Raw genomic sequence first — 21,548 nt, forward strand, 5'->3', positions numbered from 1 at the left:
GGTACTATACATGATGTCTTCCATAAAACAGCTTTAATTTCTTTTGCCAATTTAAATCCAAACAGAGACTCTTTTGCCTTTTTTTGGCCTGACAGTGAATGTTTTTATTGAACATTGATGGGTCAACGCATTTTGGTAAAATAAACCAAACCAAGTGGTTTCTTTTGATTAAATATCGTACCTCAGAGTATTTGTACCCAAAGTTTGTACTATTTTCTGCTTATTTTGATAAAGAAATGAAATGCAATTTGGTCATTAAAATATAGCCTATTCATTAAAAAAAAAAAAAAAAAAAAAACACTATTCAATTTAAAAAAGTAAAGATTCTGCAAACTTTGAGATCCCATAAAAAAATTATTTTACAGTAGTAACAATATTTTTGATAATTTATTATATGATATGATTAATATGATGGTTTCCTTATAAATATGGGGGAACAAATGGAAAAGTCAGCCAGCTATTAATTATTGAATTGTTTTTTTTTTAATTATTGTGCCTGTAGCCTCAACATTAGGGCCACTTACCAAACTTCACGTAATATTCAGAAAAACTGTTGCTTAAATTACCCTGAACAAAAGCGAAAATCGTTTACAAGACCTTTATCTCAAAATATATTCAATAATTGTAGCGATTCCCAAAAAAAAGAGAAAAGAAACGAAAAAAAAAATGTACATCAATAACATTTTAAAACCATGAAATATTAGATTAATTAAGCACAGAATTGACTTTGCGCTGCTATAAGTGATAACATCAAGAATCAGCCAAATGTCTAGCATAATACACATACTGCTCTATAAATTACAGTTTTGTTGGCCAAAAAATCTGCAAAGAAACAATTTAAAATATTTCTGTTTTTTTGTTTCTCATTATCAACAACAGGAAAAGAAAGAGAGCAGCTTCTCCAGGATCCAACTGTTTGTCCATGAAGGTCACAAAATTCTGTGATGGAGCAGTGACCTTTGACCCTGTGTGAGTATCATCATGTAGGGTGAGAGACACATTAACACAGAATGCACAAAGGTTCAGAAAATTTTACATTTCATATGGCTAAAGTTCTTTAACAATTAACAAGTGGAAGTCAAGATGCAAAGAAATTAATTGTTAAATAGTGTTTTCTTGTGCTTCTCTCTGCCATTTCTCTGTTAGACCTCCATTTACACAGGAATGAGTTTTGTTACATGTGTTGCATCAGTGTTATATTGACAATTTAAATAAGTGATGCACTGAAATTATTAATTTTAATAAATCTGAAACAAGAAAAGTCTGGTTAAGAATAAATAAAATTAGTGGTTCCCAATCTGGTTGTCATGTTAAATTGCTGGAGGTGCCACAAAATCTTTGCTCATTCCAATATTTTAAATATATAAATGTAAGTGTTTTGTAAGGATACACTGATCGAACTGCCATAAATCAGCCAATAATAACTTCCAATGAATCGACTGATTGTCTCTAAACTTGTAATCTTATGTTGATGACACAAATGCATGACTGCTCAAACCAGACAATGAAGCATATATATAAAGCATTTATATAAAGCATATATAAAAGAACTTTAAAAAAAATCAGGATCCACATTATCTGATCAAGATTAGAGGAAATCTGTGAATCTTAAAATCTTCTCTGACTTTTCAAATGCTTCACTTGTGGCAAAGGGGACTTGTATGTGGAACAAGGAAATGCAGAAACAGGCTGAATTTGAAGTGTCTTTTCATCTGCCGTCAGTCATCATTTACTTGTAAAGTGTAATCATTTAAGATAAATACTGCTTTTTCTCCATATCAGTGCTTCTGTGATATTTTAAAATAATGGTTTCTGGTTTAAACTTTATGGTCATTTATGGTCATGGTCATTATATATGTTCAGTGTGCAAATTTCACAAAGACAAAATTTGGTCAATTCTGCCTGAACTTTAATGGGTAAGTTTAGTTATATTTTTGGTTTATTATGAAACTGTAGCGGGACAGATAAGACTATGGAGGGCGGCCACAATCTAGTTAATGAATGGGAAACATTGATGGGTTAAAATATCATTGCTAGAACAGAACCTTGAGAAACTCCATGTGTGATATTAGGATGCCAGTTGGCCACAATAGATAGAAATTTGTCTGTAAACCCTACTCGTATGATATTATTTTCATATTAAACATATTTAATTATTTTCTTTATTTTCACAAATGTTTTTTCAGTGGTGTAAGAGCTGGCCAGATCAGAAATGTGTCCTGTCAGACCAGCACATCCTCCTCCTGTCAGAAACACATCAGTCATCATGACACAGTGCATGATGATCTGCAGAGAGTCAAAGACCAGCACAAAACCAGCATGAAGAACAAGTATGAGAGCTTATTTGAGGGAATCAAACTACAAGAGAATCAGACTCTCCTGGACAGGATTTACACACAGCTGTACATCATAGAGGGAGAGAGTGAAGGAGTGAATGAAGAACATGAGGTGCTACAGATGGAGAAAAGTTACAAGACACTCCAAGACACTCCAATCAACTGCAATGACATCTTTGATCCTTCACCTGAACTAGGATATGAGGAGAAGAGAAGAGAGAAGAAAGACAAAATGAAGACTGTTCTTACTAAAGGCATCGCTGGAATTGGAAAAACCGTCTCTGTGCAGAAGTTCATTCTGGACTGGGCCGAGGGAAAAGCCAATCAGGGTGTAGATTTCATATTTGTGCTTCCATTTAGAGAGCTGAACTTGATTAAAGATCACCAGTACAGTCTTCACAGACTTCTGCTGGACTTTCATCCTGAACTTCAAGATCTGGACTCAAAGATTTATGATGAATGTAAAGTTGTGTTCATCTTTGATGGTCTGGATGAAAGCAGAATTACACTGATGTTTTCAGACAGTGAGAAAGTTTCTGATGTGACTGAGTCTTCATCAGTGGGTGTGTTGATGTCAAACCTCATGAAAGGAGATCTGCTTCCCTCTGCTCTCATCTGGATCACCACCAGACCAGCAGCAGCCAATCAGATCCCCTCAAACTACATCAACCGTGTGACAGAAATTCAGGGATTCAATGACCCTCAGAAGGAGGAATATTTCAGGAAGAGAATCAGTGATGAGCATCAAGCCATCAGTATCATCTCACACATCAGAAGAGCAAGAAGCCTCCACATCATGTGTCACATACCCGTCTTCTGCTGGATCTCAGCCACTGTGCTTCAAAACATCCTGAAACAAGATCTCAGTGCAGAAATCCCTCAAACTCTGACTGAAATGTACATCCACTTCCTCCTCATTCAAACTAGCATGAGGAACCAGAAGTATGAAGAGAGAGCTCCAGAGAAACTCCTGCAGTCCAACAGAGGAGTGATTGTGAAGCTTGCTGAACTGGCTTTCAATCAGTTGATGAAGGGCAATGTGATGTTCTATGAGGAGGACCTGATTGAGAGCGGCATAGACGTCACTGATGCCTCAGTGTATTCTGGGATTTGCACTGAGATCTTTAGGGAGGAATCTGTAATATATCACAGGAAGGTTTACAGCTTTGTACATCTCAGCTTTCAGGAGTTTTTTGCAGCACTGTATGTGTTTTTCTGTTATTTACACAAAAACAATGACGTTCTGAAAATATTCCCTCCAGAAAATTCCAGAACTCAATCTGGAAATGTTCCTCTTGATGTATTTCTGAAGGAAGCAGTAAATAAAGCCTTAAACAGTAAAAACGGACACCTGGATCTTTTCCTTCGATTCCTTCATGGCATCTCACTGGAGTCCAATCAGAGACTCTTACAGGATGTGCTGATTCACACAGAGAACAACCCAGAGAGCATCAAGAAAATAATCCAAAACCTCAAACGAGGTCAAAAAAACAATGTCAGTCCTGAAAGATGGATGAATCTTTCACACTGCTTGATTGAGATGAAGGATAATTCTGTTCTTAAAGAAATGCAGGCGTTTTTAAACTCTAAAACAAAAAGAAAAATTCTTTCTCTTGCACAATGCTCAACTTTGGCAAATATGATCCTGATGTCAGAGGAGGTGATGGATGAGATTGACCTTAAAAAGTACAACATTAAATCAAAGGAGGGTCGAAGGAGACTGGTACCTGCTGTGAGGAACTGCAGAAAAGCTTGGTGAGTGTGAAGATCTAATAACACAATTACATGTGAGCAGGGGTTAAAGTGGGCCGGTACAGTCTGAAACTGTGTTCCGGCACCTCAGATAAATTAATAAATAAATATCAATGATAGCGCGATGGTAGGCTGTACGCAAACACGCTTCCTGACGTTATGTTCTCAGTCACGGTTCTCCTGTCTAATTTGAGTGCATCTATGCCGGTTCACGCATACAGAACCCCGCTGAACACCAGCGATCACAAATGAGTGAAATGCACTCACGGTGGTTGAGCGCGGTTAGTTAAAGTTAGTTTTAGGTTCGATATTCGCCGGACATGTGTTTGCCCTTCTCACTCTTCTATAGGGTCGTCAGTCTTACAATTCAATTCAATTCAATAGCAGGATTAGTTTTAACATTATGTGACCATTGTATATCGACATGAAATATTCATTCAAAATCACCTACGTGCGTTATAGCTGCATATTTATACCTGAGAATGATTTGAAGCGTTTCCACAGCGCATGATGTCTAAGGGAACATCTGCCAAGTACACCAACTGCGGTAAACAGCCTATAATTTGTATTATTTAAAATTACTTTTGACATTTAAAAACAGATGTTTTCAAATTCCAAAGTTAGTAGAAGGTTCCTATTGGAAATACTGACTTAGGCTACAGCTTTCCTGGTAGCCTTTAGTAAATTAACTTGTCTAAGAAAATGATGCATAAAAACATAAATATCAGTTGAGCCTATGTTTACTTTCTTCACTGACACAGACGAAAATGAAAAGACTATCAGTCAAAGTTCAGCTTTAGGAGGGGAAGAAATAGGGCAGTATAAGGAGACTGAGATAAAAAGAAAGATGAAGATGAGGAGAGAGCAGGTATTGACAAATAATATAATGCCCACTGACATGGTTTAAAGCTATTTCTTATCCATTATTTTGGATAAAAAAATTGCACATATGTAGGTCAGAGAAATCCAAATTTTCTCAGGGAAGAAAACACCAGAGGGTCCCCGACCCCCCCCCCCTAACTACCTAACATTTGAATGCCCGTGTCTGTGTGTGGGGCTGTGGATGGTAATGTGGGCTGGTGTGGCTACAGTGCCAGAGCTGAATTTTTCCATTTTTAGCCCAGTCAATTTTAACATAGTATCGTCATCATACCAGTGTAGATGTAGATGGACCAAAATACAACCATTAAAATATCAAGTAAATAAGTATTGGAATAGTTGGTGCCACAGTGACACTCTTGCCCCAAAAAGTATTGCTATACCACGATACTCAATACGTTGTCCCACGGTGAGTAATTTTTCCCTGAGGGTTCCCCCACCTGCCAAATCCCACTTTAACCACTCTGCCGCACTAAGGCAAAAGGTCGTAACTTAAATTTTTGGCGAAAATTAGTTATTGTAATTTTTAGGACAATAAACATAAGTTTTATCATATAGACAAACATCAAGTTTCAATTCGATTGTTTTTTGGGTGGAATACGATTATGTTTTTGCCGTAACTTCAAAAAGCCAAGGGGAAACTATGGTAGAAGCCCGTAACGTCAGTTACTGTTATGTGGATGGCAGGAATGAACCCAAAAGCAGAGGGTATGCAGACACTAAAGGTTTATTTAGACACAAAACAGAAAACAAAACCCACGAGGGGGCAAAACAGGACTGAGGAGAGGTAACTTTGACTAAGACAAGAAAATAAACAACGACTAGACTATTACTTGACGATGACAGGAAACAAACTCACAACTCTGATTAAACAGGCTTCAGACAAAGTACTCACAGCGTTTTAACATGAAAGGTATCACACACTAAGTTTGACAATGTACCGAAACAGGACAGAAAACATGAGGGGATTAAATAGGGAGAAACTAATGAGGGAAACAGGTGACAAGGGTGAAGCAATGATGACTAAACAAGGATAACAAGGGGGTGGGGCAAGAGAACGAGACAACACAAGCACATGGCACAAACAAAAGGCCATGTGCTTGCACACAAAACACGGGTCTGTCATGATTCTGCCTCAAGACTAAAGAAAATCACGGACACGAGTGCAGAATCATGACAGTTACGGCTTTATGCCTTCGTTTCTCGCTGCGCCTGAACACTCGAATGAAGTTACGGGTGCGCTGCCGTGAAATTACGGCACTCTGATGGTCGGTTAGAACAAGGCAAAGTATTGCCGCGCTGGAGTTACGGGGTTACTTATGATGTAGCAATTAAATCACCTCAGACACACATGTAAATTTTTCACAGTGATTACTTTTGTTTGGTTTGAAGAATGGCATACTCTCGGGGGAAAATGATGGTGGAGATGGCTTTGAATCTTTAACATCCAATAATAGCTAGCGGTAGCCTTAAGCTAGCGATACTACTTCACAAACTAGACACAAACACTTTTTGAGCCATAATCAACAATTTATCCAGTAACAAGCGCTGAATAGAGCAGGCTTGTATGATATCTTAATTCACAGCCCGTAATACAAAGCTACATGTACAACTGAAATAAAATATGCTTCTCATAGTCTAGCTCTCGCCTGATGACAGTCCACTGACTGAAAACTACGCGAGTTGGTTGGTTGGAGCCGCAACGACACATTATACACCAGCAACAGGAATAATTTAGAGCCTACCTTTTGTTGAACCTTGGTTAAAATCCATGTCAAACAACCGACGAGAAGGCAAATCCATTACATCCACCACGAGTTTTTAAAACTTGCTACCGGCTCTAAAACTATGAGGTGTGATTTGTGCATTTACTTTGCAAACTAAGCAATCATCGTGTCAATCGTCGCGTACCTTGCCGTGACCAATGACGTATGATATCGTGCGTGAGAATGAACGTCTGGATAACGTACGTGTGGATAAACGTGTGGATGAACGCCTGGATAACGTACGTGTGGATAAACGTCTGGATTCATTCTTAGGCTATATTCTATTATCTTTACTATTGAACCTTTTTAATTTTGGATATGATCATAACACACGTTTTCATGTTTTTGTGGGTTGGGCAACAGTGTAGACACTATTAGTAATCAGTATAATAATAATAATTAGGCTAGTATAATTATATTTACCCAAGATTTAATATAGTAGGACTGCAACAAGTGTTATATTACTTAAGGCGGCCAGTTAGAAAAAGGTAAATCAATTAATTAAATCTTGCAGTTGGTATTTGACATATTTTACTGCCTACAGCAATTTTATAAAACTAAACATTTAGTAAACATGTCTAAATGAAATGCCTAGGTTAAAAAAGGTGTTAAAAATGACCTAGAAACTAACCCAGTGATGTGTTAATATCACTGAACTATTGCTATGTTGTTGTGTTAGTATAGTTTTGACCAATCAATTTAACACAAATATAAATCGTTGGATTATTTGGCTAAAATTTTGCATTAACCAGTATGTTATTGTTGTTGTTGTTGTTGTTGTTGTTATTATTATTATAGTCGTGTAAATACTTTTCAAGTTCAGTGCACTGACAATATTTACATTCAGTAAGAAGTAGCAAACCTTTTTTTTTTTTTTTTTTTAAATGTATTGGTTGCAATTGTTTGAATTTACAAACCAAGCAATGAAGACACAAAAAGAAACACGCTGAAGTCAAGTAAATGTAATTACAAACTCTGACAGTACAAAAGCTGACAGTGTGTTGAGGGAACGCCTCTAGGAACAAACAAACACAGGATGAACGCCCAAAATGTAACAAGGCAAAAGAACAGGTAGCAGTCTTTAATTGGGCTTATTAGTATGGTGACGCATTGCTGCCACATATATAATTTTTTTCCACTCAATTATGTCGTAATAACGAGATCTTATGTCGTTTTATCTTTTCTCGTAATAACGAGATCTTATGTCGTTTTATCTTTTCTCGTAATAACGAGATCTTATGTCGTTAAAACGACATCTTTTTCTCGTAATAACGAGATGCAATGTCGTTAAAACAACATATTTTCTTGACCTTATAAGGACATGTGTAGTCATGTACAAAATATGCCTTTATCCACATAAAATTTAAAGCCAATAATTTTTTATCACTTCAACGTTCAAAAATCTGAAGCAATAGCAGCCCCCAATGGACATTCATGTTAAAATATCAAATTCGGCACACACCATATTAATAAACCATACTATCCAACAGAAAAGCAGATGAGCCCGAATATGAACGCAACGCATTTAATTACACGATTATAATTAAGCGTTTTCCTCCCATAGAAACCCTTTATTATAAAGAAAATAAAGGTGTCTCTTAACGTGTCTTTCGAAGCCGGTGCACAGCAAATCCTTTAAATGGTATTCAATGTAAAAGAAAAATGAAAAACATTAGTAGGCAATAAAATAAACAAATTATTGTGCCATTTATTAGCCCTCAAACAATATTTATTTTAAAGCCTAAACGAATTTGTTTAAAGAAAAACACCAGCGTTGGGCGTTTATGTATAGGCTAAGTGTTTCAGCCACCCTTTTCAAACTGGCACAAGAAAATGCGCGCGCGCGCTGCATGACATAGAGGCGCCGGTGCCATCACTCGCATTTTCCTATCAACAGTGGAAACAACTTAAAATACTCCATTTATGGTCATACAGAAAAGAATAATACATCAGTCGCCACTACTTTTATTTGTGTAAACTCACAACAAGAAGAAAACGTTGTGCTTTTGTAAAATAAAATAGAACGAACAGGGCGCGCTTTCATGATCTCCGTGAATTGGAGCGCATCTCAAAAATAAACTGAAAAACAGTGTATAGACAAGCCTCACAGACATGAGAAATATAGCTATCTATATAAAGCTTATAAAAAATGTCCACCAACGAAAAAAATACGGTACCAATCTGATTATGTAATCCTGTCCGTATGAAAGGCGCATCTAGGCTACATTACAGCGGAGATGAATGGAGATATGTTTGCTGGCAGCCTACATTGATTTAGAAAAGACTAGTTTATTAATAAACAGTTAAAATGCTTCGTTATTTTTTTCAGACACATTTATTATCATTAGCCTACTTTTGCCGGTGCTTTGCGGCAAGTTTTATGCATGCGCTTGAGCGCGGAATATAGCCTATGCAGCCAGGATTGAATATAAACGTGCGATTAGTCCTAATTGCTTAAATGAATGACTAGACAAGTCTATGGCAACTCTAATCAATAACCTACTATTTGACATTATTTAATTAGTAGGTAATTAGTATCCAGCTCTTTACATTAAATTAGTTGAGTTAGCATAATTAGTTAATGAACTAATAAAATAATAAAATAAAGTTTAAATTAAGAAACTAACAATATATTTCTATAGGATTGCTTATTCCACCACACAAAGGACTGTTTAGAAGGTGACAATCCGGCATGTGAAGATTGTAGGCTGTATCTTGAAGATTTTTGTATTGTATTTTCTGTTATGAAGACGAATATTGACATTTCGTTAATTAAACAAAATAAGAACATAATGTTGTAAAAAATAAACAACTTAGGCTATGTTCAGTTAGATGACTACTTTTTGTTTAATTATATCTCTAGGTAATAAAGGTATAGCCTATTAACAAAAATAAATCTTATATATAATATATTATATAAAAAAACTTATAGGCCTATATAAAATATATATTTTTAAAAGGGCCTCATTGATTAATTTGTTTAATTTGATTAATTGTTCGCCTCTGATTGGGGGCTGCTACTATTTGCTTAAGCTTTTTGAATGTAGAAGTGTGATAAAGGCGTGATAGGCTTTCAATCTTATGTGGATAAAGGCATATTTTGTACATGACTACATATGTCCTTATAAGGTCAAGAAAATATGTCGTTTTAATGACATAACATCTCGTTCTTACGAGAAAAACATATTCTTTTTGTATAAAGTCCCTATTAATGAGCTGATTATTATTCAGATTATTCTGATTGAGGAGACATGCAGCATATACAGAACAGACAGAGAAACCCATAAAACATTACGTTTAACAGGTAAATTAAAATCAGTCAATGACTAGTTAAAAATAAATTAATAGGCTACCTTTATTTTTTTTAACCTTACTTCTGTTTTTTATTTACAATATTACCTTTAAACATACACATAAATAAATATATAAACATATATACATGAGATATATTACTAATAGTGTGTAGGCCTACACTTTTGTACAACCCATAAAAACATGAAAACAGTGTGTTATGAATGATTATATCCCAAATTAAAAAGGTACAAAATTAAAGAAAATAGAATTTAGCCAGTGTTATCCAGACGTTTATCCAGACGTTTATCCACGCGTACGTTATCCAGACGTTTACCCAAACGTTTATCCACACGTACGTTATCCAGGCGTTTATCCACGCGTATATCCACACGTTTATCCACACGTACGTTATCCAGGCGTTTATCCACACGTTTATCCACACGTAAGTTATCCACATGCAAAGTAAAAAAAAATCCTTACACAGCTACGTCGCTGCCACGTCACCGCGCACTTTGAGCGCAGCTCCAACACGTGGCCGTGACATCTAACGTCTCATATCTTACGTCTGACGCCTGATTACTATGGGATTTTGGCCAGACGACTGGCGAGCGTATACACGTTAGTTCACCTCTCAGTTTGCTTCGCGATCGCCAAAAAGTGCACAAATCACACCTCATATTCCGATCGGCTCTTTAATATGACTTTGCGTCTGCCGAACGTGACGTCTATGAGGTGTGATTTGTGCACTTTTTGGCGATCGTGAAGCAAACTGAGAGGTGAACTAACGTGTATACGCTCGCCAGTCGTCTGGCCAAAATCCCATAGTAATCAGGCCTTATAAGGCCTTATAATGACCTTATAAGGACATATGTAGTCATGTACAAAATATGCCTTTATCCACATAAGATTGAAAGCCTATCACGCCTTTATCACACTTCTACATTCAAAAAGCTTAAGCAAATAGTAGCAGCCCCCAATCAGAGGCAAACAATTAATCAAATTAAACAAATTAATCAATGAGGCCCTTTTAAAAATATATATTTTATATAGGCCTATAAGTTTTTTTATATAATATATTATATATAAGATTTATTTTTGTTAATAGGCCTTTGTTAATAGGACTTAATAGCCTAAGTTGTTTATTTTTTACAACATTATGTTCTTATTTTGTTTAATTAACGAAATGTCAATATTCGTCTTTATAACAGAAAATACAATACAAAAATCTTCAAGATACAGCCTACAATCTTCACATGCCGGATTGTCACCTTCTAAACAGTCCTTTGTGTGGTGGAATAAGCAATGCTATAGAAATATATTGTTAGTTTCTTAATTTAAACTTTATTTTATTATTTTATTAGTTCATTAACTAATTATGCTAACTCAACTAATTTAATGTAAAGAGCTGGATACTAATTACCTACTAATTAAATAATGTCAAATAGTAGGTTATTGATTAGAGTTGCCATAGACTTGTCTAGTCATTCATTTAAGCAATTAGGACTAATCGCACGTTTATATTCAATCCTGGCTGCATAGGCTATATTCCGCGCTCAAGCGCATGCATAAAACTTGCCGCAAAGCACCGGCAAAAGTAGGCTAATGATAATAAATGTTTCTGAAAAAAATAACGAAGCATTTTAACTGTTTATTAATAAACTAGTCTTTTCTAAATCAATGTAGGCTGCCAGCAAACATATCTCCATACATCTCCGCTGTAATGTAACCTAGATGCGCCTTTCATACGGACAGGATTACATAATCAGATTGCTACCGTATTTTTTTCGTTGGTGGACATTTTTTATAAGCTTTATATAGATAGCTATATTTCTCATGTCTGTGAGGCTTGTCTATACACTGTTTTTCAGTTTATTTTTGAGATGCGCTCCAATTCACGGAGATCATGAAAGCGCGCCCTGTTCGTTTTATTTTATTTTACAAAAGCACAACGTTTTCTTCTTGTTGTGAGTTTACACAAATAAAAGTAGTGGCGACTGATGTATTATTCTTTTCTGTATGACCATAAATGGAGTATTTTAAGTTGTTTCCACTGTTGATAGGAAAATACGAGTGATGGCACCGGCGCCTCTATGTCATGCAGCGTGCGCTCTACACTCCGCACAAACACTGGATATGCGCTTAATAATAGCGAACATTTATAGGTTAACGTTAGAGCGAGCGGCCATGCCAGACGGATAAGTCCTCTTCATGTTTAACAAATCAAATTATGTTGTATTTTCTTGCGCCAGTTTGAAAAGGGTGGCTGAAACACTTAGCCTATACATAAACGCCCAACGCTGGTGTTTTTTTCTTTAAACAAATTCGTTTAGGCTTTAAAATAAATATTGTTTGAGGGCTAATAAATGCCACAATAATTTGTTTATTTTATTGCCTACTAATGTTTTTCATTTTTCTTTTACATTGAATACCATTTAAAGGATTTGCTGTGCACCGGCTTCGAAAGACACGTTAAGAGACACCTTTATTTTCTTTTATAATAAAGGGTTTCTATGGGAGGAAAACGCTTAACGTGTAATTAAATGCGTTGCGTTCATATTCGGGCTCATCTGCTTTTCTGTAGGATAGTATAGTTTATTAATATGGTGTGTGCAGAATTTGATATTTTAACATGAATGTCCATTGGGGGCTGCTATTGCTTCAGATTTTTGAACGTTGAAGTGATAAAAAATTATTGGCTTTAAATTTTATGTGGATAAAGGCGTATTTTGTACATGACTACACATGTCCTTATAAGGTCAAGAAAATATGTTGTTATTACGACATAATTGAGTGGAAAAAAATTATATATGTGGCAGCAATGCGTCACCGTACTAATAAGCCCAATTAAAGACTGCTACCTGTTCTTTTGCCTTGTTACATTTTGGGCGTTCATCCTGTGTTTGTTTGTTCCTAGAGGTGTTCCCTCAACACACTGTCAGCTTTTGTACTGTCAGAGTTTGTAATTACATTTACTTGACTTCAGCGTGTTTCTTTTTGTGTCTTCATTGCTTAGTTTGTAATTGCAACCAATACATTTAAAAAAAAAAATGGTTTGCTACTTCTTACTGAATGTAAATATTGTCAGTGCACTGAACTTGAAAAGTATTTACACGACTATAATAATAATAATAACAACAACAACAACAACAACATACTGGTTAATGCAAAATTTTAGCCAAATAATCCAACGATTTATATTTGTGTTAAATTTATTGGTCAAAACTATACTAACACAACAACATAGCAATAGTTCAGTGATATTAACACATCACTGGGTTAGTTTCTGGGTCATTTTTAACACCTTTTTTAACCTAGGCATTTCATTTAGACATGTTTACTAAATGTTTAGTTTTATAAAATTGCTGTAGGCAGTAAAATCTGTAAAATACCAGCTGCAAGATTTAATTATTTGATTTACCTTTTTCTAACTGGCCGCCTTAAGTAATATAGCTAACACTTGTTGCAGTCCTACTATATTAAATCTTGGGTAAATATAATTATACTAGCCTAATTATTATTATTATACTGATTACTAATAGTGTCTACACTGTTGCCCAACCCACAAAAACATGAAAACGTGAGTGTTATGATCATATCCAAAATTAAAAAGGTACAATAGTAAAGATAATAGAATATAGCCTAAGAATTAATCCAGACGTTTATCCACACGTACGTTATCCAGGCGTTCATCCACACGTTTATCCACACATACGATATCCAGACGTTCATTCTCACGCACGGTATCATACGTCATTGGTCACGGCAAGGTACGCGACGATTGACACGATGATTGCTTAGTTTGCAAAGTAAATGCACAAATCACACCTCATACTCGTCACGCCGAATGGAACATTTCGAGCGCCATACTCTCTCTCTCTCTCACACACTGAGTCACACACACACACACACGCACGCACACACACACACACACACACACACACACACACACTCTTCAGTTTTAGAGTAGGTTTTTCAAAAAAAAACTTTAAATGTTCCACATCTTTTATACTTTAGTGATGTTAATCAACTTTGTTTTATGAAATTCATGTTAATTAAAACCATTCATACTTTTCCAACTATTCTCACTACTTTAACTTGTTGTTGATACATGTAAAGTCATTTTTATCATAGTGAGTCCAATTTTAATATTGCTTACATTTTAAGCATAACATTGGCTATAAAATAGAAGTTAAGGTCTTTTGCCTTGGTATGACCAATTGTCATTTTGTGGGCAATGCTAAGGCAGAATACAGTAACTTCCGAAAAAGGGTCAAAGGTCAAATTTGAGTTCAACATTTTTTTTGTAGATGGGTTAATAAAGGTATACACTACAACATGTGAAAATTACAATATTATACCTATAACTCAATTGCCAGGACATTAAGATAACTTTAAAGTCATTTTTCTCAGTTTCACACTCTGGTGAGTTAAGGTCTTTTGCCTTAGTAGGGCAGCACTGCATGTGACACATTGTAATGGATGTTTGATGAATATTATGTTCACAAGCATAAAACATTAATTACTTGCACTGATTGCAGTGTGTTGTTTTCATTCTCAACCAAATTGACTAGTGGTGGAACGGATCACAACATTCACGGTTCACGATAAAAAAAATAAATAAATAAATAAAATCACGGTTTGGATCATTTACGGTTTTTGAGCCTCGGATCGGATAATTTTTCGGATCAGCAAAAAAATTAAATAATAATAATAATAAAAAAAAGACATTTTATATATATATATATATATATATATATATATATATATATATATATATATATATATATATTAGGGGTGCACCGAAATTTCGGCCACCGAAAATTTTCGGCCGAAATGGCATTATCGGTTTCGGGCCGAAATAAAAAAAACTGCCGAAAATGAATGTCACCCGCCCCTCCCATCCGTGCGCAAGCGCTTAGGTTTCACTCACGGTCGAGCTGTTATCACGCGTCTGCCTATCAAAGATTAAGCATGTCAAATGGCTGTCACTTATTGCACAATCGATCGGACCAACCAACACAAGTTTCGAAAACGAAAATAGGGAATCGATTTTAACGGCCTTCTCTCGGAGCGCGTCCAGCTCGTCACTATACGCTCGCAGCGAATGCGCGTCACACAGCAACTGCAGGTTCTGACACACACACACACACACACACACACACACACACACACACACACACACACACACACACACACACACACACATAGCCTATTTCTGCATAATATAGTGCATAATATGTAGCCTTCAGTAATGTTTTTCATTGATGTTATGGCAGTCCACATTGCTGACTTGTGCTCGTCTCAAGCGCCCTCTTTACGTTCGCCCTAATGCCTGTTTAGTTGTCCGTGGATTTGCCTATATTTGCTGTTGAAAACAGATCAACGCCAAATATAGGCAATTTACTAACGATTCAATGAACACTTTGCCTATGTCTCAAAAATCGAACAGGATTTTTTTTTTCACAAAAATGACAGCCCTATACGAGAGGACACCAAAGTATGTAACATTTGTTCTGCAAAAATCTCCAAAATTTTTGATTTTTTTGCACAATTTTTAAAAAACTATATTATTTGATGGAACATAAAACTTGAATAATTATTATTTATATTTATTGTTAAAAATATTTTATGTTTTGTTATGTAACTGTTAATAAAAGTTTGATTATTATATTTTGATTTTTCATTTCAGATCCATTAAATTCAAGCAATATCTATATAAGTTTTTAAAAGAAGCCATTTTCGGCCTCAGTTTCGGTTTTCGGCCAAGTGCATCCTAAATTTTCGGTTTCGGTTTCGGCCCAGAATTTTCATTTCGGTGCATCACTAATATATATATAATATATATACTGTTTATATATGGGAGCGGGATGTTTGCTTTGCTTTTAAATTATTACTTAAAGCTCACTTTAAGTTATTCGAGATACCACATCAAAAACTACTAGCCTAACTGATAAAGTGAACAGTCAGTAATAAAATAACAAATACACAAATTACAAGGAGAGATGAATACAAAATAACAAATTTACAAAGTCTAACAGTAGTATTCAGGTACAGAAATGAATAATGAAGCCTAATTAAAAATAACACTATTTGTTCACTGTAGAAATTAAATATAGTTTCATCTTTGTTAAAGCTGTATTTTGTTGTTTTATTAACATTAATGACAGACAACTGTAGGAATATTAGGTGTGTGCTATTCCTTTAACACCGAATGCACGGACCGACAAAACTGAAAAACAGCCGGTTTCTTTCTAGACTGTTAACTTGCCGAGACGGGTATTTAGACTGGTATTTTGACATAATTTTGTGTCCGTTCAAGGGCAAGGAAACGCGTAAGAGGAATCAATTTGGTGTTTGAGCACTACCTGAAACGCGCCTCCCTCTCTCTCTGCATGCGCACACTCAAAAAACGTTTTGTATAAACGAGAAGAAACATGATTGTTGATTTTAAATCACATATTTATTTTATTTGCTGGATATTCCTGCTGAAAAGACAACCAGCGTGATGTTATATGTTGAAGTTGGTCTTGACACCAGCATGCCTTTTAAAAGAGAACTCGGCAACTCTAGCGAACTCTAGTCACTTCTTCACTGATTTTCCGTTTTGTTGTCACATTTTTCCCCACGAGCTCCCCCTACAGCTGTGGGGGGGGGGGGGCGTATATGTCACAACACGGTTGTAAAAAGCTCACTTGCGGCGGCCTCCTCCCCCTCTCTACCGCTGCTCATGTGCGTTTGTTTTGATCGGAGCAAGCCAACTGTATCGTTTGGAGCTATGTCTACCGAGGTGGGTAATCTGGTAATACATCATACATGCGTGTGTGTTTATGTTGAATTGCCGTAAAGCAATTCGTGTTTCGCGCTCGTTCTCATTCTCGCTTCTCACAAGACTTCCCATTTCTATCTTGCCGGTACGGTAGTCCCCAAGTTGCAAGGTTGGTTTTCCGCCTGGGAACGCTGGGGGAAGCGGGGAAAGTCACCAATATCACCAGAACAGGTTGTTTAACCATCCAAATGATTTCTAGACAGTTTTATTAAGTTAAAAAAGTTACCAAGTTCTCCTTTAATTAGTTCTCCTTTTTTTAAGTTTGGCAGACTGTAATCTCACAGATCAGCACTGTGAAATTGTGTCTTCAGCTCTACAATCATCAAACTCCCTCCTGAGAGAGCTGGATCTGAGTAACAATGACCTTCATAATTCAGGAGTGAAGCTGCTCTGTGCTGGACTGAAGAGTTCACACTGTCAACTTAATGTACTGAGGTTTGTGTTTCACATTTATTAATTACAGTTTCTAAATTGTTGATATATTTAATTGGAACTTGAAATGCAATCACCAATACTTAAAAACTGTAATGTACCAAGTCCTTAAACCAAGGCTGCAAAATTGGCACTACATTTCCTGCTTTACACTCAGTTTTCAGTTGTATATCATATAAAAAAAAAAAAAAAACACTACACACAATTCTCTACATGAAGTACAACATTTAAAATGATATATTTAGAACTATACCTTAGAAAGCTGCTTAAGATATACCTTCTTACGTGCGACGTTACCGGGTGCTGTCCGTGGCGATGGTGCTGAATTGGTTGATATCGATGGCTCGAGAATCAATTATTCTCTCGTGCAGGGGCTGTTTATGTGAGAAAGTGGTGTTCTTTATTAAAGAAGCACTTCAGAAATAGTTGAAATTACATTTATTAGGACTATTGGATATTATAAAAAATAATCCAAACTATAATAGCCTATAATAGTCTAGCTTACATATTTTAAAATTGTAACATATATTGCTGCCACAATAACCTTTTCAAAAAATTTACGTGCTTTCTTCTCTTTCCCATTTTTGTTCGCTGAGGTGGAGCTGCGATGAAATATTGTTCTTGTAAATACTTTCCAGCATTTCAGTAATAAAAGTTTACAGTGCCCTCCACAATTATTGAACCCCCTGGTAAATATGATCAAAATTGGCTGTAAAAAATAAATCTGCATCGATTATCCTTGTGATCTTTCATTCAAAAAATGTGCAAAATTCTAACCTTTCATTGAAGTAAAAGAATTGAAAGTGGGGGGAAATCACATTATGAAATAAATGTTTTTCTCCAAAACATGTTGGCCACAATTATTGAACCCCTAGAATTTTTTACGAGTAAAATATCTCTGAAGTATATTCCCATTAATATTTACCTTTTTTAGTACACCAGGGTGACTAGGAACATGAAACTGTCCAGCTATGACTTCGTGTTTCACAGAAGTTTAAATATGAGTAAACACAAAGGCCAAATCCCCTTAATCATCCATCACAATGAGTAAAACCACAGAATACAGTTCTGATGCGTAGCAAAAGATTGTTGAGCATCACAAACTAGAAAGTGGCTGTAAGACAATAGCTAAAGAATTGAAAATCCCCATTTTGACCATCAGGGCAATAATTAAGAAGTTATAACCAACTAAAGATGTTATGAATCTGCCAGGAAAAGGACGTGTGTCTATACTGTCTTAATGCACGGCGAGTATGAAAGTTTGAGTGGCCAAAGACTCTCCAAGGATCACAGATGGAGAATTGCAGAGATTAGTTGAGTCTTAGGGTCAGAAAGCCTAAAAAAAAAATTATCAAACAACCCCTACATCCCCACATGTTGTTTGGGAGGGTTTAAAAAAAAACCTCCTCGCTCATCCAAAAACAAATTCCAGCAAATGTAATTGTCAGACACGACTGGAACTTCAAACGGCACAGGGTTCTGTGGTCAGATGAGACTAAAACAGAGCTTTTTGGCAGCAAACACACTAGATGGGTTTGGTGAACACAAGGATAAAAAGTACCCCATGTGTACAATTTAATATACCATTGGATCTTTAATGTTGTGGGCATATTTTTCTGCTGGAGGTTCTGGACTTCTTATTCAGATTCATGGCATTGTGGATTCTATCAAATATCAACAGATAAAAAATCAAAACCTGACGCCTTCTGCTTGAAATCTTATTATATGCCGTGGTTGGATCTTCCATCAGGACAACGATCCAAAACAAACATCAAAATCAAAACAAAAATTTGTTGTGGAGCACAAAATTAAGCTTCTGCCATGACCGTCTCAGTCCCCTGACCTGATGAGTGGGCTGAACTGAAGAGGAGAAGCACCAACATGGATCTGGGAATCTGAAGGATCTGGAGAGATTCTGTATGGAGGAATGGTCTCTGATCTCTTGTCAGTTATTCTCCAAACTCATCAGGCATTATAGAAGAAGACTCAGAGCTGTTATCTTGGCAAAAGGAGATTGCAAAAAGTATTTAATAAAAGGGGTTCAATAATTGTGGCCAACGTGTTTTGGAGAAAAACATTTATTTCATAATGTGATTTCCCCCCACTTTCAATTCTTTTACTTCAATGAAAGGTTAGAATTTTGCACATTTTTTGAATGAAAGATCACAAGGATAATCGATGCAGATTTATTTTTTACAGCCAATTTTGATCATATTTACCAGGGGGTTCAATAATTGTGGAGGGCACTGTACATCTTACGTACGGTGCAGTGATCGAAAAGGATTTAAACCGTGAATTTTGAATCTCTTCTTGTAAACTCAGAGATGTGGATTCAGACGGCAATTAAATTACCACACGACCTGTTTGTCAAAAAACAGTAGTTACTAATTTGGACAGGGATTTTTAAGTGGGTTGGGTGAGAAAAACACTGATATTATGGATTCGGACGGCACTAAAATCACAGACTTACCCCTATAAATGTTTAAAATACCATACAAGCCCATGAGAAACAATATTAGCGTCCAAATAGGACTTAACTGACAGTAGTCTATGCTTTCACTGGCCTTTAAACGCGCTTTTTAATTAAATTAATAATACTGTATAATAATATAATTAAAAATCTAACAACAATCAGTGTAATGACAATTTTTATTCTTTGCATGAAAACACTTGAATTAGCCTAATTGAATACTGTCTGGGTGTATTAAAACTTCAGAATTATATTCGTATAGACCTGCAACAGTGATAAGGTAAAGCTAAGAGTGGTCCAGACCAACCTTACGAAATTGTGACTTACAGAAGATATACTTAGCGTACGAACGTGTCCAGAATCGTGCCATAACGTTAAGAGAGAGGTTAACCCTCTGAGGTCTGAGCTGTTTTCTGGCCCTGGAGGTGTTCTGACATGCTCTGACATTTGTGCTTATTTCTGTTACTTGTGACATTTTCATGGCTAAAGTCTAATTACACTGTATTCAGCACAAACTCTGCTACAATAATATATCAGCAGCATGTGTGTATAAGTTTGTTGTTTTGAGATAATGACATTTATGCGTGGTTTGTGAAAATACAAAAAAAAAAATTTCACTGAAATAAGGTCATGAAACCCATACTGATTATTTCTTCACAAGACTTTTGAAAATTGTATGACGTAGCCTAGAATATTTGCTGCAAAACTATGTGAAAATCGCCCTGACTGCTCATTCAGATAAGACAATATATTGATTTAAAAATGTTACGACGTGTTTTGTGTGAAAAAGCCTTATGCCTTCCGAAACTTCCGGTGGCGCTGCTCTGTTGCGACCCGGGATACCTCGTGCTGCTGTCTTGTGTTTTTATTTGGGAACATTTTAATATGTACTGTTTATATTCCACCTAGTGGGAATGCTGCAAACGCAGCTAAATTTACAGCAGACTGTGTTCATAGACAATTAAGTCGTACCCCTGAAGCACCTTGTTTTATTTTAGGGGATTTTAACCATTGTAAACTTGATGCTGTGTTGCCTGGATTCTATCAATATGTGGACTGTAATACGAGAGGCAAAAATATTTTAGACAAATGTTATGGGAATGTTAAGAATGCCTATATAGCTAAGGTTAAATCGCCATTAGGCTCCTCTGATCATAATGCTGTCCATTTAATTCCGACATATAAGTCTATGCTTAAGAGCAGTAAACCACAAACTAAAACTGTATATGTTTGGAATGATGATGGAATTGAAACGTTAAAAGGATGCTTCTCTTGCACTGACTGGAACGTCTTTCAAAGTTTGGATCTAGAGGAGGCCGTAGAGACCATGACAGATTATATACTTTTCTGTAAAGATAATGTGTTAGATCAAAAAATAATTACTATATATCCAAACAATAAATCTTATATCTCTAAGGAAATTAAGGAGTGCATAGTACAGAAAAAAAAGGCTTTTAGGAGAGGAGACCTTGCAGCTATGAAAGACGTACAGAAGGACCTGAATCGTAAATTAAGGAAAGCTAGGAGAAAGGAGAGGGAGAAATTTGAGGCTCATTGTTTGACTATGAATACCAAAAAAATATGGGATTCTATGAAATATATGACAAACATGGCTCCAGCAAAAAGATCTATCAATGTGACAGATGAGGGGGCAAAGGCAAATGAGTTGAACGTATTTTATTGTAGATTTGATGTAAGAGACTTCTCACAGGAGCAGGTAAATGCACTGGATGCCTTGTCTAGATTGGACAGTCCTAAAACAATTATTGATCAGAACATGGTGGAGAGACTGT

General features: G+C 36.0%; 1 protein-coding gene across 3 annotated transcripts in view; it reads left to right on the plus strand.

The window, feature by feature from the left end:
* LOC311295317 (NACHT, LRR and PYD domains-containing protein 3-like) overlaps nucleotides 1–21,548 on the plus strand; it is a 61,405-nt gene that overhangs the window by 10,523 nt on the left and 29,334 nt on the right. Inside the window, exons 3-6 of one of the 3 annotated variants that reach the window (XM_084416631.1) lie at nucleotides 880–969; nucleotides 2,187–4,091; nucleotides 16,948–17,024; nucleotides 17,165–17,288. In XM_084416631.1, coding sequence (XP_084272757.1) covers nucleotides 880–969; nucleotides 2,187–4,091; nucleotides 16,948–17,024; nucleotides 17,165–17,288 — 2,196 coding nt within the window. Of the gene's footprint in view, nucleotides 1–879; nucleotides 970–2,186; nucleotides 4,092–16,947; nucleotides 17,025–17,098; nucleotides 17,289–21,548 lie in introns of all 3 variants that reach the window. The other 2 variants (XM_084416630.1, XM_084416632.1) reach the window with 2 other exon arrangements.

This window comes from Rutilus rutilus (genome assembly GCF_951802725.1).
Source record: "Rutilus rutilus genome assembly, chromosome: 1".
NCBI classification, from domain to species: Eukaryota; Metazoa; Chordata; class Actinopteri; order Cypriniformes; family Leuciscidae; genus Rutilus; species Rutilus rutilus.